Below are 18,129 nucleotides of genomic sequence, written 5' to 3'. Positions count from 1 at the left end.
CATTAGAAACCTCAAACAGTCATACATATTTTTTGTAGCTCAGATTAGTCTCAATCACACGAGACAGATACGTTAAAAATACTAATGTGGCTAGGGCTGTTCACTCATGGAAGCCATCTGTAGAAAGAGAAGCCAACGATTCTCGAGTGTTTCCACTAAAACATTCCTAACAACACAGAAAAGGGAACATAGACAACCAGAGAATTCGCAAATCTAGCCCAAACTGGCTTCTAAAAGCAGAATATTTCTTGAAGGCTAATGTTTTATCTCAATATGGTTCATAAGTTTTGTATTCTATTTCCTGATAGAATATTTTAATATAAACATAATTTCTCCTTAAGTTATTGAATAAAATGTGCCACTTTTTATCCTGTGGTTTTACATATTCTCAGGCATATACTGAAGGTTCTGAACCATGTATGTCTGTAATACCAAACACATCATGCTTGCTCTCTGCCAAGTACCAAATATAATATATTTCACATCTAATAATAAAAAAATTATCCCCAAGTTACAGATGAGAAAACTGAGGAACAGAAAAGTTAAGGTCAATACCCTAGCAAATGGTAGAGTGAGGATTTAAAACTAGACTCATAGCCCCGTTTGAGATGTAAGGCAATAGTTAAGAGTAGAACTGTTTACATGGTTAAATCCCAACTTTACGTTTATAGATTCTCTGCATTATGGACTTCCAGAATGTGACTGAAGTCATGTTTCTAAGATTAAACTGGATTTGGGCCAAACTTCTAACCCCTCTAGAAAGCAATCCCCTCTAAGAGAACCAAAATGAAGGAAGCAGGCTGCTCCCTTGAAGACAGGCTCATGCTGGGCTGAAAACATCCAGGCCGTTGGAAATCTTTGCTTCTCAAGTTGCCTTTAGTTCCAGGCCTTTTTTTAAAGACAGATTTCCCTGCTTTGGGAGTGCTCATGTAGCTCTGGCCTAAAAAGTTGATTTCGTTGCACGAGAGTACCACCGCCCTCCTCAGCGCAGATAACCGAGATGACCGCAATTCATTAAGAAGTCCGTAAAAAGAAGAGGCTTGCACCACTCTTGTCAATGTGTACCCTGACAAAAGGCCCCACTTTTAAAACAAAGAATCACCAAATATAATAGAGTTCAATAAAAGATGTGTTTATGAAAACTACACTGCCAAACTAAAAAAATGAAATAACAGGCAATGCTAAGGCTCAAAACAGATTATGTTTCAAAAGTTCATTTGTGAGGCAGCTGTTTGAAACTCTGAATGAGCTGGTTAGGTTCTAGGTCGGCAATCAAAAGCTAATTTAACCGATAAATATACACGAAGAAGTATTACTATTCCAAGTGTAATACTTCTGAAGAGTTCTGTTTTCATTAGGTTTTGAGATATCTGAAATTGATTTGTCAAGGACTTTCAACTTCAAGCTTCTGAGGCCCACCTATAATCACCAGCTCCTCTGGGAAAATGCCCCCGGAACACCACAAACGAATCGTGCAGAACTTGCTCTACGTGGCTAGAGAGGGGAGCTGTTGCTCTTATTGAGCTGACTCACTGACTTTCCATTTCAGCATATGGAGAAGTGACTCTGCAGTCCACTCGCTCTCCAAGCAAATAGAGAACAAAGGGCAAAGCAGGCATCAACACAGTCAGCTCCAGATCCCCTGGAATCTCCCTGCACACCTTGGTCAGGGGTCAGCAAACGACAGCTGTGGGCCAAATCCTGCCTGCAGGTAAAACTGTACTGGAACACGGCCAGCCTCAGGTGTTTAGATGTTGCCATGGCTGCTTCTGCACGACAACGGCCAGGTGAACAGTTGTAGTAGAGACCACAGGGCGCACAAAGTCTAACATATTTACTACCTGGCCCCTCATAGAAAAAGTTTGCTGACTTCTGACCTAGGCCATTCCTCAGAGCATAAGTTCAGGATATCTATATTCCCAAGAAAGAGAACAAAAAATAATGACACTAGAACTTCACTATAACATCACTTAGTACAGAAAAAGACTTACGATACAGAGACCACTCATGGATCTTCCCCTATACTAGGATTTAGACCCGGTAGTTTCAGAAGGACCTCTCCTCTGATACAAACTTGAAGGCTGTGTTCTAGATTGTATGGGGATATTTCAGAAGCAAAAAAACAAAAGCTTGAAGTCTATAAATCTGATAACATTTGTTTCTTAAAAACTTATTTCCTCACTGACATCAAGACTGTGGTTCCCGTTAGATATAGATATACACTCTAGGACAGACAGTTCACAAAACATGCAAGTCATAGAGCTGTTACAGTTACATCCTTAGAACAGGTAAGGACACTGAGCCATGGTTATCAAATTAATTCACAAAAGCTTCTTGGTGAATTGGGAGAAGCATTTGCACCTGCTACCGACACTACAGGATGACACTGCCCGAGAACTGACTTGTGAAGAAAGTTGCATATACTAAAAAGAATCAATTCATTTGAGTAGCAGTAACTATTTTAACTTGTCTACTTATAAGCACTATATTTAAGCTTACCTTTTTCATATATTCAGTAACTGGGTTCTGCTGTAAGAATTCAGTACTCTCTCTGGTATAAAATCTCTCTGTGTCAGCCAAAAACTGAGATTCAAAGGATTCTTTATACACTGTTAACGTGGGGCCCTTTGCAAATGCATCATCTTCATTCAGCCCCAATTCCACTAGAAATAAATATGAGCTATATGTTAATTATCCTATTTTCTGTTATATTTTACAGAATAGACTTAGATGTAGTATTCAGTTTAAGTTATGCTTAAAAGGTAAATGTGAAACGGCAGGGCATAAGGTAAATCTGTTATTCACTAGTATTAAAGTACACTGTTTCAATAAAAGAAAAAAGAAAACAAATCTAAGACATATAAAAGCAAGTAATTCTGACCCATGGCCAGGCATACTTCAAAGTTATCGTGAAGTTCATTTAAAGAATCTTCATATTTCTAAAAACTTAAAAGTAATAAAAATGGCTAATTTTAAACTTTCAAAGAAATACAACACTACCTAAGTTTTTAAAACATTATATTACTCAATCTCAAATTTTTAAGCTGATAATAGATTTCTGGTTATCATTCAGCTCCATTAATGACATGCTATCATATTATATATCCAGTAATTCAGTATGAGAGCAAAAAATAAAATAATTCAGGGGCCGGACTGGTGATGCAAGTGGTTAAGTGCACACGCTCTGCTGCGAAGGCCCAGGGTTCGCCGGTTCAGATCCCAGGCACGCACCAACGCACTGCTTGTCAGACCATGCTGTGGCGGCATCCCATATAAAGTGGAGGAAGATGGGCACGGATGTTAGCCCAGGGCCAGTCTTCCTCAGCAAGGAAAAAAAAAAAAAGAGGAGGATTGGCAGATGTTAGCTCAGGGCTGATATTCCTCATACAAAAAAATAAATAAAATAAACTAATTCAAATGTCTAGTCCATCAAAATCTCCTTAAGGCACAAAGATCAAACAATTCAAAGACAAACAAACTGACTTAAAGAGAATTATGTGGACCTTTGTAAATGCTACCAATATTCTCGAAAATATTAAAATATCTGAAATTGAATCTGCTAGAGCATTGTTATAATTGCCATTTGATATGAAAACTCTGACTAAATTAAAGGGAAATGTATTTACCGTAAGACTGTACAACTCCACTTATCAGTCTTGTATTGATGGTTTCACCATTTCTTTCCTTTTCAATCAGTTTTAAAACAGCATTTGTTACCTTTAGAAAAGATACAGGAAAAAGATATGTACATTCCAGACCACAGCATGTATTACATTACTACATATCTCTTAAACATTTAAATCCATTAAATAATGCAAGATGAGAGATACTCTTAGGACAGTCCAAAGAAGTGAGGGAGACAATGGCTAAGAAATGAATTCTGGAAGGGGTTTTAGAAGGAAAACATATACACATTCACACAGGTAGGTACCTGTTTATTCAACGGCCTGAACAGACAATCTCTCCATGTCACCAACGCAAGCTGGATGAAAAGAAAAAGGAAAAACATAAAATGTCTATACTTTTACCATCTTTTTCTAAGACTGAAGTCATAGGAAATAGCCTGAATTCCAGATTATATTTATCAATATTACTAGATTATAACTTGGTCAAAATCTATCACTATGATGAAATCAAAAAGCCACTCTCTTGAGTTATCAACTTCAAGAGGCATCAAAGTACAATGTTTATAAGCTCACATTTTAATAGTTAAGATAAAGAGAAAATTTGGATTTTAGGAGAACATACATAGCTTAAAGGGTAACAGGGGATTCAATCTATAAAGTTGTTCCCTGGCCCAGTTTTTGATCTAACACACTTAATGAAGATAATTCCACTTATCATCATGGTTTCCTAATACTCAGTAAAATAAATAATAGACTATAAAAATCTAACAAGTTCTGTATCTTGATTATGGTGATTTATGTTTCATACACATATTCAAATGTAAATGCATTAAACTGTACACTTTAAATGATGCAGTTTATTATACACTTTAAATGATGCAGTTTATTAGACATAAATTATTCAAATTTCCCATTTTACTTGTACTCATGTGTTGGTGTGTGCATATGATGCATTTTTTAAAGTTTTTTAAAATTCCCACAGAGGGGGGCCGGCCCGGTGGCGCAAGCGGTTAAGTGCGCGCGCTCCGCTGCGGCGGCCCGGGGTTCGCTGGTTCGGATCCCGGGCGCGCACCGATGCACTGCTTGGTAAGCCATGCTGTGGCGGCGTCCCATATAAAGTGGAGGAAGATGGGCACCGATGTTAGCCCAGGGCCGTCTTCCTCAGCAAAAAAAAAAAAAAAAAAAAAGAGGAGGATTGGCGGATGTTAGCTCAGGGCTGATCTCCTCACCAAAAAAAAAAAAAAAAAAAAAAAAAAAAAAATTCCCACAGAGGTTACATCAGAAACTTACTACAGAAATGCTCCCCAAAAGAGACATGTTATAATTCATACACGTTTTTTACACTGTTTGTGGACAGAGGTATTATTCAGTTAATGTAAAGTTCAAATTTATAACAATTTAACACTCAAATACAACTGTTGAGAAACTCATTTAAACACAAATGCTATCACTTATTATTTCCAAATTTACCATAGATAAATCTAGGTTTATGTAAGATATATATTTCTGAAAAGATTATATGTAAACTTAATTTACATAATGAACTTTCACTGAGTGGTATTTCTACCAAAAAAAAAAAGACAGCATCAAAGCAATATCTAGGAGAAAAATATTTTTAGTAAAGCATGAACAAAATATACTCAAGTCTAATATCAGAATAAAAATAAGATTTCAGAATAAGAAACCATGATATCCAAAAAGATGCTGGAAAGGAAAGGCTTCATTTTTCAGGAGAAATGTAACCCTGGGGGGACTGTTTTGAAAATAACTTCTCCCTGTGCAAATTCTCTGTTGCTATTCTTCTCTGACTCTTCAGACCTCTTTAATGCAGGAGTGAGGCAGTGGGAAAAACGCAACGTCATGGCCATGAACTTATAGTCAACACACACTACACCTTTAAAAATAACTTTTTTCCAAATATTTTTCTAAATTAAGACAGCCACAGACAGCTCTAATTTGAGTCTGGATAATTTGTCACTTTGAAGGAAGAAGAGCTGGGCAAGATAAGACAGAAGGACGAAAGGTAAACCAGAAAGTTCAGAGGAACCGAGTCAGGGAAAAAATCTTGCTGAATCACTTCAGTACATCAATAATGAAATTAATTTATGTCCTCTGGTTGACTTGAAAGGAAATCAACAATTTTCTATAATTAAAAAGGAAGAAAGAATTATTAGGAAAAAAGTAAAACTTTATATTTTGTAACAAAGCAACCCCATCTTCTGGAGATTCTGGAAAATATAGTGAGAGATCATTGTGCAAGAACTATTCCATCGTGTCGACTGATATTTGAACTTGAAACAAATTCAACAGGCTCACTGGAAGAGCACATAGAAGACATACTGTTTCTAGATAGGAGTACTAATTGGCCTTTGCTAAATTTACGCTGCATGTTTTATTTCCAAATAGTAACTACAGCATTTAAGGATGTAGAAAGTATGAATTTTGAAAGTAAATAAAAAAATAAAAGTTGAATCTTGAAAAACATACTCTGTAAAGTATACTTGCACTTCTTTATATTTTCTTTAACTATTATTGAATGTAGTACACAAAATGTTAAAAAATTCTAACGATTTTTAGGAGTCTGTGATGTTATTATTGGGTATATGCGGTGCTTTAGGTTGAGTGGGCTTCCAAAAGGAAATCAACCAAAATTATGCTGATTCCTAAACTGACAACTTTCAGTCTCAATAAAGCATTTATAAGTGGAAAAGGGGAAGTACAAAAGGCTCAGGTCAAAACACTAAATCTAGAAAGTTTTGTTAAAACTATATAACAAGTACCATTATGAAGCAATAACAGTTTGGTACAGAAATTGAGCTATAAAATGTCATGCATCTATGATACATTATGTTTTTCTTTTAATTAAATTTTTCAAAAGTAAAGCAACAAAGTATTGCTATTAGAGCAACATTCTTGGACATGGAGATAATCTCATTATGTAGAACTTGACATTTTAATATCACTGGTTCAAAAAAGGTCTGTGTATCTGATAGCCCATTACGGACAGACAGACAGTTCCACTGTTTGAAGTCCTCCCTTAATTGCTTTACAACACTGGTTCTCAAACTTGACCCGTGCATCAGAATCACCTGGAGGGCTAAACCACAGACTGCTGGGCCCCGTCTCCAGAATTTCTAACCAAGTAAGCCTAGGCTGAGGCTCAATAACTTGCATTTCTAACAAGTTCCCAGGTGACAACAATGCTGCAGGTTTGGGGACCACACTTTGAAAACCAAGGGGTGAGAAAAAGCTTCCTTGCCTGAAGAAACATATTAATGAAGATGATTTAACACTTCAAATTTTGCCTTTTCAAAATCTATTTTCAAACAGTCTAAAAAAACCCCTCAAAATTTTAAACCCTGTAAATATCATTGCTCATAATGTAACTTTGTAAAGTGAGAGGGCAGAATGGAATTTCACAACACAGTCCTCTGCCTGAAGCAGTCTCCCAGACCACAAAAGACCACGAGGGCTTATCACTGCGGCCTGAGTCTCAGGTAAGGGACCCGGTTTGCCTGACACCCCCAGGACACAGGACTTTCGGTGCTAAAATTGGGACAGTTCCAGGAGAAACCCCATAGCTGGTCAAATAATTTAAGAAACCTAATAGTAAATGCAGAAGTGTACAAGTCGCATTTTAGAACTCAAGTCTACTGATTCTTCTCCTTTATTGCCACAAAGTATTTAAGGTCATTTATTGATAAATTAAATCAAAGGAAATTAGCCTACTATTCTGAAAATAGCTTTGTATTTGCCTAGATCCCCTTACTGAAAGGATGATGTATCACTAAGAAAATACACATTTGAAAAGTGTTTAAAAAAAATCTTACAGAATAGATTTCATATATTCCTTTTCGTCCTTCATCACATTCACGGCGCACCCAATGTCTATTGAGGTAGGCACAAATTCCATTCAGCACTTTGCTTGAAAATCGATAGTCTTCCCACTGTTGAGTGTAGAACTTCAGTACACTCTCATCCATCAAATCTTCTCCATCCTAAAAACAAGTTAACTAAAGCTGTAAGATGACTAATTTGTCACATGATAAATTAAACATAAACGTTAACAAAAACAAATCTATTGCATTAAAATATATTGATGTGTATGGTTTAGATGAATTCTTTAAATTACTTTGTATACAAAAACATGCTCATTAATACAAATTCTCACAAGAATATAGCTTGTGAGGACTAAAGAAAGAATTTTTATTAAAATTCTCTTATCTCAAACTGGAACTTTTTTCATGGTATTAAATATGCATATACGCTCATAAAAAGAATCTGAACTTTTAGAATTTGAGGGTAATTCCTTTTTATCAACAAATAAGAAATTTAGCTCAAAATCATCCTTATTTTTGATATTTTCTCTCTGTTAAAAAATTAATTGAAATGTCCTATTAACAATTTAGACCGTGGGGCCAATACTATTAGTTTTTTTAATGCATCTTTGTCCTTCATTAAATTTACTTAAAATTATAAAACTTTATAGTTTTTTGTGGTAATCTGCTGCATTTTTGTAAACATAAAATAAGCATAACGGTACAATATTTCTTAACAAGACCTCATGAGGAAAAAGTACATTTACCAACATTATTTTTACTGAGATTTCCACAACTTAAACCACAAACTTTCATTTGAAGGAAACTAATTTGAAATTTTTTCTTACATAGTAATGACATTTACAAAGTAAGCACCCTTCAAACACCGAGCATTAAATTGCAGGATCATTGGAATGTGCTGTAGCAGAAAAGCACTGACGGCGAAGCCAGGAGGGCGGCAGCTCCTCCAGGAACACAGTGCCTGGGCAAGCCCGGCATCGCTGCTCAGCCTCGGTGTCTTCAAGTGCAGACTAAGAAGGCCTAACAGAACTGAAGCTCCATCAATATACGGCACACAAGCGACCCAACAAGCCACAGGAAAACCTGATCATATCTTGACACAACCAAATTTTTGTTCATTTAAATTTAAATAAGTGAACTACGAAACGTAAAGCTAAGCTATTCCTTTTTTAAAATGCAAAAATATCATTGATAGCACAGCTATCAATACTTTTACACAACACAATGTACTGTTCTTCACTACAATACTAAAGAATAATTACAGTGTTCACTTTACAAAGTATTGTGAATAAAAATATGAAGGACACAGTGGCTTCAGTAAGACATTAATGCAAGACATACTGTTTAGGGGATGTGAAAATACTATCTTAGTCACAATTTGTGGTTAATTGACTGTGGTCTGTTAGAATGATGTTAAGCTTCCAATTATCCTGTAAAATATATTAAGAAAAACAATTTTGGAGCATGCTGAAATTTTTGCCTGTTATCTGTGTAAATCAAAAATCTCTGAAATATGTACACAGAGAGCACAAATTTCCCAGGGTAGAGAGTATAGATGTCTTCACTCACTCTATATAATATGTGTTGCACCAGGTGAAGGAGCCCTTGCCCATCCTGTGGCTGAATGGAAGGCATCACACTGCCTTTGCTACAGAGGATGGAGACTGAGGAAGAAAAAGGCAGAAGATGAAGGGGAAAAACTCCATCGCTGCCCAAGAGAAAGGCTCGGAGCAGGAGGAACCCACATTCGAAGGCAATGGATGTTCGTAGTGAAACCCATCCTAGCCAAGGGCACAATTTCATCATAGTTCTGAAATACACTACATGACCATGTGTAAAAGGCAAGATTATATTAGAAAAATGTGATTACCAAAGGCTGGATAACCTTACGATCATTTACACATTTTGATACCGAACAGCACACTAGGTTCAAAATACAATATAGGTAATTTGCGTTCATAATACGCTTTAAACTAAAAGGTTCATCAATTTCTAACAACCAAATACAAAATGGTTAGTAATTTAAGGAAAGTACCATTATGATGTAAGGCTATCAAAAACTTCTAATTTAACAAATTGAAAACCAGAAAATGGCTTATGGAGGTTTCATCTTCAAAACAGGTAAAAGACTAAGCAAGAGCAAAACCTCTTCATGCACATGGCAATGCCAAAATGAACAAATGACAGTGAAAGATTGAGCATTTCAGCTAGAATTCATTTCACTACTACTTTTTTACCTTCTATTACAAATGCTCAGGCTATGTGTAAAACGTCTTACCTTAAGAAGATTTGTCAAGTAATTCTTCAAAAATTCTTTAAGTCGTTTGTATAATTCCAAGCCAACAAACTGAGCTCCCCCAGGTGTCTGTCCCTTCTTTGATTTAGAAGGAGGGACGCCAGCCCCTCGCGCTTGGTTTGACTGGTGAACACTTGTGCAGTAGTTATAAACGTGACTTGGAGAAAAGTTAAGGAAATCAGTGTACATTATCATCAATGTCAACAATGATTAATACAAATATACTTTTTCTCATAAAATATTTCAGTATCACTGTTTCCAATGTATTAGCAAAAACCTGTTAAAACTATAGCGGAAAAAAGATCCCATTCACATACCAATAAAGCTAAACATCAACCAGCCTCATTCACAAGCTCGTCCGCAGGCCTAGAAAGCAGCCAGCCCACGAGGAGGATGGAACATTCTGCAAGAAGGTCGTCAAGAAAACACTAGACCTTCTAGATCATCTAATGCGTTTACCTTGTGGAAAATTATCCTGAGTGTATTAGAAGGCATGAAAAGAACTGGCAATTGGTACAAAGGAAAGGTTGCAAATGAAAAGAAAAAAGCAATTATCTATTTCAGGAAAAACAAAAAGCTATAACCACAGTCTATTACAATGCTTAGCTATGCATATTTCCAGAAGCACACATTATAAATATCAAAATAACCAAATTTTATTTTAAAATTATTTATAAATGGATTTAAACAAAGCTGTACTTTGAGGATGAAGGAAGAAAAGCAGAAGAAATGGCAGTGCAAGAGACCAAGTCCTCTTGCTACAAGAGAAAGTCACAGATGTCTAAAACTGATCAATCCCAAAGGGCAGAACACACACACTACTGAGGACAGACAGGTGTAACGAACAAAGAAACAGCTGAAGTCTAAGACAGCTGCCTCTGGGGAGAGAGCAGCATAGAGAAAGGGGCATCGGGTGATAAGGCGGAGAACCACTCTATTTTGTTATAACCTTTAATACTATTTCAGTTTATTTGTATTTTATTTTGATAAAATTAATAGAAAGACACTGATTCAGACAGAAAGAAAAATCAACAAAACAGGATATTCTGGTGTATTTAAGAACTTACTATATAAAGATATTTCAAGTTAGCGGGCAAAGATAGATTATTCAATAAATGGCATTATGGCAAGAGGTGATTTCAAAAAATATTCTATATTCTAAAATACATTACAAATGGATTGAGAATTAAATATACAAACAAACCATAAAACAAAGAAAATACACATGAACATTTTCCTGATCTCAGGTTAGAGAAGGCCTTTCTAAGTGAAGTCATATAAATACTTAATCTGAAATTCTGAAAATATTTTAGTAAAAAGTATCTTTAACAAAGTTACTATCTTTAATAAACTAAGGTAATTTAAAACAATATGAAAAGATTAATCTCTACAGAAAAATGGGCAAAGTATTCCAACAGAAAATCCAAAAGCTAAAGGAAATATGTATGAGTAGCCAAGAACCTAAAAAAACCTCAACCTCAGTAGTAACAAAAGAACTATGCCTTAAAACAATGAATCATTTTATTAAACGTTTCAAACAAATGTAGAGAGAATCACAGATTACAATATACAACAAACTCGTAAACTCAGGATCCAGTTTGGACAAATCTTACTGTATTTCCATGCTTGTCTCATTCCATCCAAATCCTCCCCTCAACTTTTTACGAAACGAAACAGTATATTTTATAATTGACACACTGTGTACTTCTCCTTAATACCACTCCTCTTTCCTTTTTCCCTAGAGGCTAAAATCCCAATGATTTGGTGTATATCATCCCTGTGAACGTTTTTACATTTTACTATGTAACTACACGTGAAATTATTTTGCATGTTATCAGATTTTAGAGTACACAAATTGTAATTACAATTGTTAACTGTAACTGTAGTATGTTGTACATTTGCTTCTGCCATTTGTTTCTAACATTTGAGATAGCTACAGCTGTATGTAAGATACTGTACAATGTAGATTTACAATAATTTATCTATTCTCTTGTTGATAGGCCCTGCTAATGATCATTTTGGCAGGTCCCAATTTTTGACATGATTCTACTGTATTTTCTTTTAAATCTGATCTTCACATTGAGGTTTCTAATCCACCTTGAGTAAAACTGTATATAGTATGAAGAAGAAAAGTAATTTCATATTCCTCTGCATAGATAAGCAATGGTTCAAAAACTACATAGTAAATGGTCTATCCTTTCCCCACTATATGTATTGCTACTTCTAGAAAACCGTCCACTTCAGTGAACTTTTTTTTTTTATTTTTTTTTTTTGTGAGGAGATCAGCCCTGAGCTAACATCCGCCAATCCTCCTCTTTTTTTTTTGCTGAGGAAGACAACCCTGGGCTAACATCGGTGCCCATCTTCCTCCACTTTATATGGGACGCCGCCACAGCATGGCTTACCAAGCAGTGCGTCGGTGCGCGCCCGGGATCCGAACCAGCGGACCCCGGGCCGCCACAGCGGAGCGCGCGCACTTAACCGCTTGCGCCACCGGGCCGGCCCCTTCAGTGAACTTTTCAAGTCTACTGTCCAGTTGTTGTCTCTTCAAAAAAACAAAAACAAAACAAAACCAGCTTATTTTATTGTCCCCTTATTTTAAATACTTTTTATGATTAATTTTGCCAGAGGCTTGTCTATTAGTCTTTTTAAAGAACCAGTTTGGGCCTTACTAATTTTCCTCACTGTATCTTTATTTCTGTTCTTTTTAATTTACTTCTTTCTTTACATTTCCTCTCTTTCTATAAATCCCTGTTTTGGTGGATTAGTTTGTAATTTCCTCTCTTTGTTCTTTTTATTTTTTTTTTTATTTTTTTTATTTATTTTTTTTTTTTGTGAGGAGATCAGCCCTGAGCTAACATCCGCCAATCCTCCTCTTTTTTTTTTTGCTGAGGAAGACGGCCCTGGGCTAACATCGGTACCTATCTTCCTCCACTTTATATGGGACGCCGCCACAGCATGGCCTACCAAGCAGTACTTCGGTGCGCGCCCGGGATCCGAACCAGCGAACCCCGGGCCGCCGCAGCGCAGCGCGCGCACTTAACCGCTTGCGCCACCGGGCCAGCCCCCTCTCTTTGTTCTTTTTAACGTAAGTATTTAAAACTACAGATTTTCTACTCCACACCACTTTGGCTGCATCACCTAAGCCTGGTATGTATTTTCCTTATTCAGTTATATTTTCTTTTTTCCATTATTAGTTCTCTTAAGACTTATTTAGAATTTTTTTACATTTCCAAAGTTTATTTTTTTACCTTTAAAAAAACCCTTTAATTTCATTTTAAAATTAATGAGAATGTTATCTTTTTGATACAGTTTCTTTAAAATGTGATGAGGATTTGTAGCTGAATATGTGATTTTCTTTATAAGTGCTTGAAAAGAATGTTCACACTCTAATTGTTAGATACAGGGACCTGTCAGAGCAAGCTGGTCAATTCCGTTTTTTGAATCTTCTATATTGTTAGTGATCTGTCTGTTTATTAATTACTGAGAAATTTTTATTGAAATCGCCATTATAGCTTTGTCAATTTCTCTTAAATTCTCTAAAATATCTGTCATATATTTTGAGGCCCTGTTAACAATTATACCAATTTGGAACTATATTCCTGGTGAATTGTTCTTTTTATCATTAGGAAGTAACCATGTTTATTCCTAACAATAGCGCCTTAGAAATCTACCATATATGATGTTAATATGGTTATTCCTATCTTTTGGTTAGAATTTACCTCAAATACCTACATTCTTCCTCTTTATAAACTTCCAACTTTTATGTCTCTATATTTTGGTGCATCTCTTGTAAATCACCACAGCAAAATTCACTTAAAAAAAAATGGAGTTTGGGCAGGCCCCGTGGCTTAGCGGTTAAGTGAGTGCGCTCCACTGTTGGCGACCCGGGTTCGGATCCCGGGCTCGCACCGACGCGCTGCTTCTCTGGCCATGCTGAGGCCGCATCCCACATACAGCAACTAGGAGGATGTGCAGCTATGACACGCAACTATCTACTGGGGCTTTGGGGGGAAAAAAAAAATCTTTAAAAAAAAAAAAATGGAGTCTGATAGTCTCTTACAGGCAAGTTTGGTTTTAAGATTATACTGCTTTATATTGCTATTTGAATTAACTTTTACCATCTTATTTAGCATTTTCTATTTTAATTCTTTTTCTCCATGCTTCTTGTTTTCTCCCCTTTTCCCTTCTTTTAGATCGATAACTTCCTTATTCCACTGTAGTTCTTTGATTACGTTGGAGTTATAAATTTTATTTCTATTCTTGCAATAATTACCTTGAAATTTGACATGAATATTTTGCCTTTCACCAATTATGGTAAATTCCCGAGTTATCTCCTCTTCGAATATTTCTGATTTCCTTTCTATTTTCTTCCAGCTTTTCTACTACACGTATATTGAACATTTTCATGTCACTTTCCATACCTCACTTGAGATCTTCAGTTATTTTCCATCCCTTTACCTCTGTTAAACTTTCTCATTTTTCTTGATCTACCATCTAGTTAGGTGATTCTCTTCGAGCTGTGTCAAATTTGCTGTTTAATGCTTTTATTTTACATTTATAGAATTTCCCTATTTCTTTTTAAAATGTGTCTTATCTTCCATAGTGTTTTGTTCTTTTATATCACTGATTGTTTTTAACATACTTAAGAGACATTCTCTAAAGAATCTTTTTCTTTTTAAACCTTTGAGGCTGAATATTTTTTTTTTGCAGGGAAAGAGTTGCCCTGAGCTAACATCTGTTGCCAATCTTCCTCCTTTTTTTCTCCCCTCCCCAAAGCCCCAGCTCACAGTTGTATATCCTAGCTGTAAGTTGTTCTGCTGCTTCTATGTGAGCCACCGCCACAGCACAGCAACTGACAGATGGGTGGTGTGGTTCCGTGACCGGGAGGCAAACCTGGCCTCCTAAGCAGTGAGCGCCAAACTTTAACCACTAGGCCATCAGGGCTGGCTCTCTGAAGAACCTTTTGTTTGAAGTTCTTGAGGCTCTAATTCTGCTGTCTGTTCTATGTGCTGACTTGTTCTAGTGGACACTCCTCTGCTTTCTAACTATATTTTTATAACTCATTTTCAGTGGGGCTTTCACACTAATTTCCCAGCTTGGGGAAATCTCCCAACAAGCTGGTAATACAAATTAAAACCCCAAACACACCCAAGGTGACAAATTCTCAAGACAGTCTTTTCCCACTCCCCTCACATCCAGAACTCAGCTCAAACCACTGTCCTAGTTGCCCCCCTGGGAGACTGTGTGGATTGTTTCCCAGTTCGCCTTTTCACTAAAGATTTCTGTGGACACGGCAGCTCCACCCTCTCCTTGCCCAAGCACACAGCTGTCTCCTTTTCTGTGTGGCCTGTCTTCCAGCTCACCCCTGTACCCAAATCCACAAGCTGCCATACGGAGGTTCATAATTTCTACCTAGCACCCAGTTCTAGCTGTTTGGTTCCAGAGAATTTTTTAGGTTATCTAGTTCAGCCTGACCTGTTTCTGGGCAATATATTAATCTCCAGCTATTAAATTAACAAAGATCTTAAAAAAAAAAAAATTAAACCCAATAATAGCCAAAATGCAGGAAAATGGGAGCTTCTATCCATTGGGGGCCAGAGTGTACACTGTTACAATTTTTCTGGAATAAAATATGGAAATATTAAAAAAGCCTTAAAGTGCATTCTTTTTGATACAGCAATTATACTCATAAGCATTTATCATAGAGAAATTATCATGGAAATATACAAATACTGAGCAAACTCAGCACTGCTCACAATGGCAAAGAAGTTATAACAATCTATTTGTCAAACATAGGGAATTATTAAACACATTGCTTGATCCCTCTGAGGATACAGTATGCAGCTTTTAACAATGTCATCGAATACAGAGTGGTTATAAAAGCTGAAATTTACCAAATTTCATCTTACACCAATATGCATCATTATATTAAGTACCACTAAGAAAAGAAAATGCTGCCAATGATAATATGACACAACGTATTCTTAGATGGCATTTTTATATTTACTTACTAAATGACTAGCAGTTTAGACTTAAAAAGATTTATCATAACATTCTTGTAAGTAGATAAAGAAAAGTTAAATAAATTGGTTAAGACATTCCTAAAAGGTTTTACATAAGCTTCACTTCTCTGAATCTTTACGACCCGTGTTCTGTCCTCTAGACCACTAAGTGTGTGAGCACTGCCTAAGAGCAGTCCACAGCGGATCACAGGACTTCCTTCCAATCTCCTCCCAACCATTTTGTAAGTTTTGATGATGAGCTTGCTTGATATCCAAAGGTTTTTTCTTTCAGGGCAGATTCTTCAAATGGTCCTTAAATAAAGGTTTGCTGACAGAAAGAATAAGGGGACAGTCAAGTTTGCACAGGTGCAGTAATGACAACCGTGCCCTGATGGACACCTGACCAAGTACTGTCCTACGCCACCCACCTGAGGATGCACTTAGCCCTAGAATCAACGAACGGGGGTACATTCATAGATTGATATGGAGAGATGCTAAAAAGACACCAGTAAAAAGAGCAACTTAAAAAACAGCATTTTAGCGTGCTTCCTTTGCACATGTAGGTGAAAGTTTATGTATCTGTCCAGACATTAACAGCCATCACTTCTAGAGAGCAGGGCTGGGGGGCAGTTTAAAAACTTTTTACCCACAGAATTCCTCCTTCTTCTCCAAGTATTCTTTGTAGAGGAAAGGCCAGTGCACAGAACATGCTCTCTTCCCGCCATTACTCCCTCCCTCCCAGCCTCACCTCCTCAAACAGGACCCCGACAGAATGCAAGCAACCCGGGCCTCACAGAACAGACCACAAAGTACAATTTCAATGGAAAAGAAACCTCTTAAAATCTGTTTTAAAGTGTCTACCCAGAGTTTAACTCCACATTCATTCTCAAATTAGCATCACCCTCACCATTACGCAATCAGGCACGGAAAGCACTAGACAGCAGTGGCTCGAGATAGTAGAGGTAAGATTTCCTGCTTTCTTCTATTAACTTATATCTAAGTTAGATGAAATAATGCAGAAGAACTTATAATAAAAAGTAGGAGTGCTATGCTCCACCCCTCCCCACCCACAGCAACAACCACTTTTAACTGTTTCCTGACTTAGTTCTTCATTTTTCAGGTGGATATGCATGTATCTTCAAATCATATGCCTGCATTCTTCTTTGACTGGTCAACCTTTGCATAAGTTATTGAATCCTGCTAACAGAAAATATACCTCATTTCCACCCTCTACCTCCACTCTGTCCTCATCCCAATCTTCATGTCACTGTGGAGCCTGTGTTAATTGCTGCTGAAACTTCAAGTTATACTTAAACTTTGCTTCTGCTGCTAGTACCAAAGTAACCACACTTCTCGCAGATAACAACTATAAACTGGAAAAAAATATTAAAAAACTGTCTGAAGGCACCAAAGAAAGCTTATACTGAAGGGTATCTTCATCTTGGAAGAAAGGAACAGCACAATCCAATATTGTTGATGTAAAAAAAAAACAGGAAAATGAGACCCAGTCTCAAGAGATGAGAGAATCAAGAGACCAACCTGGAGATAACCCAAACGTCAGAATTAGGAGACAAAGAGTTCAAAGCAATTACTACAGCTGTACTCAAAGATATAAGGGAAAATATGCTAATAAATGAAAATTGCAGTAAAAAAAGACACTATGAAGAAACTCAAATGAAAAGTCTGGAACGAAAATACGTATTATCTTGAATAAATTATTTATTGGATGGGCTTGACAGCAAAATGGAGATAAGAGTCATGAAGACAGACCAACAAAAATGATCAATTCTGAACAAAAGGGAGAGAAAAAAAGAAAACACCTGCTGAAAACCAAAAGGGAGAAAAAAATCTTGCAAGAAGACAGGGAAAAGTTACTACTAACATACAGGGAAAGAATTCAAATAACTACTAACTTTTCACCAAAAACTACAAAGGCCAGAAGATAGTGGAATAACATCTTCAGGTGCTGAAAAAGAAAAACAACTTATCAATCCAAAATTCCCTCTTTTTTTTTTTTTTTTTTTTGGTGAGGAAGATTAGCCCTGAGCTAATATCTATTGCCAATCCTCCTCTTTTTGTTGAGGAAGACTGGCCCTGGGCTAACATCTGTCCCCATCTTCCTCTACTTTACACATGGGACGCTTGCCACAGCATAGCCTGATAAGCAGTGTGTAGGTCTGCACCTGGGATCCAAACCTGTGAACCCTAGACCACCAAAGCAGAAAGCATGAACTTAACCACTATGCCACCGGGCCAGCCCCCCAAAATTCTTTATCCAGTGAAAATATTCTTCAGAAATGAAGGTGAAGTAAAGGTATTTTCAGATAAACTAAAACTAAGGGACTTTACATAGTACAGACTTG

The 18,129-nt window shown here is 36.7% G+C and overlaps 1 protein-coding gene across 1 annotated transcript in view; it reads right to left on the bottom strand.

The window, feature by feature from the left end:
* CUL1 (cullin 1) overlaps positions 1 to 18,129 on the bottom strand; it is a 76,115-nt gene that overhangs the window by 34,946 nt on the left and 23,040 nt on the right. Inside the window, exons 2-6 of the mRNA XM_058532234.1 lie at positions 9,744 to 9,918; positions 7,457 to 7,624; positions 3,932 to 3,982; positions 3,627 to 3,717; positions 2,500 to 2,663 (exon numbers count right to left, since the gene is read on the bottom strand). Coding sequence (XP_058388217.1) covers positions 2,500 to 2,663; positions 3,627 to 3,717; positions 3,932 to 3,982; positions 7,457 to 7,624; positions 9,744 to 9,918 — 649 coding nt within the window. The remainder of the gene's footprint in view (positions 1 to 2,499; positions 2,664 to 3,626; positions 3,718 to 3,931; positions 3,983 to 7,456; positions 7,625 to 9,743; positions 9,919 to 18,129) is intronic.

The sequence above is a fragment of the Diceros bicornis genome, chromosome 3 (genome assembly GCF_020826845.1).
Source record: "Diceros bicornis minor isolate mBicDic1 chromosome 3, mDicBic1.mat.cur, whole genome shotgun sequence".
Taxonomy (NCBI): Eukaryota; Metazoa; Chordata; class Mammalia; order Perissodactyla; family Rhinocerotidae; genus Diceros; species Diceros bicornis.
The sequence above is the reverse complement of the archived record's forward strand: the minus strand, read 5'-3'. Positions and strand labels throughout refer to the sequence as shown.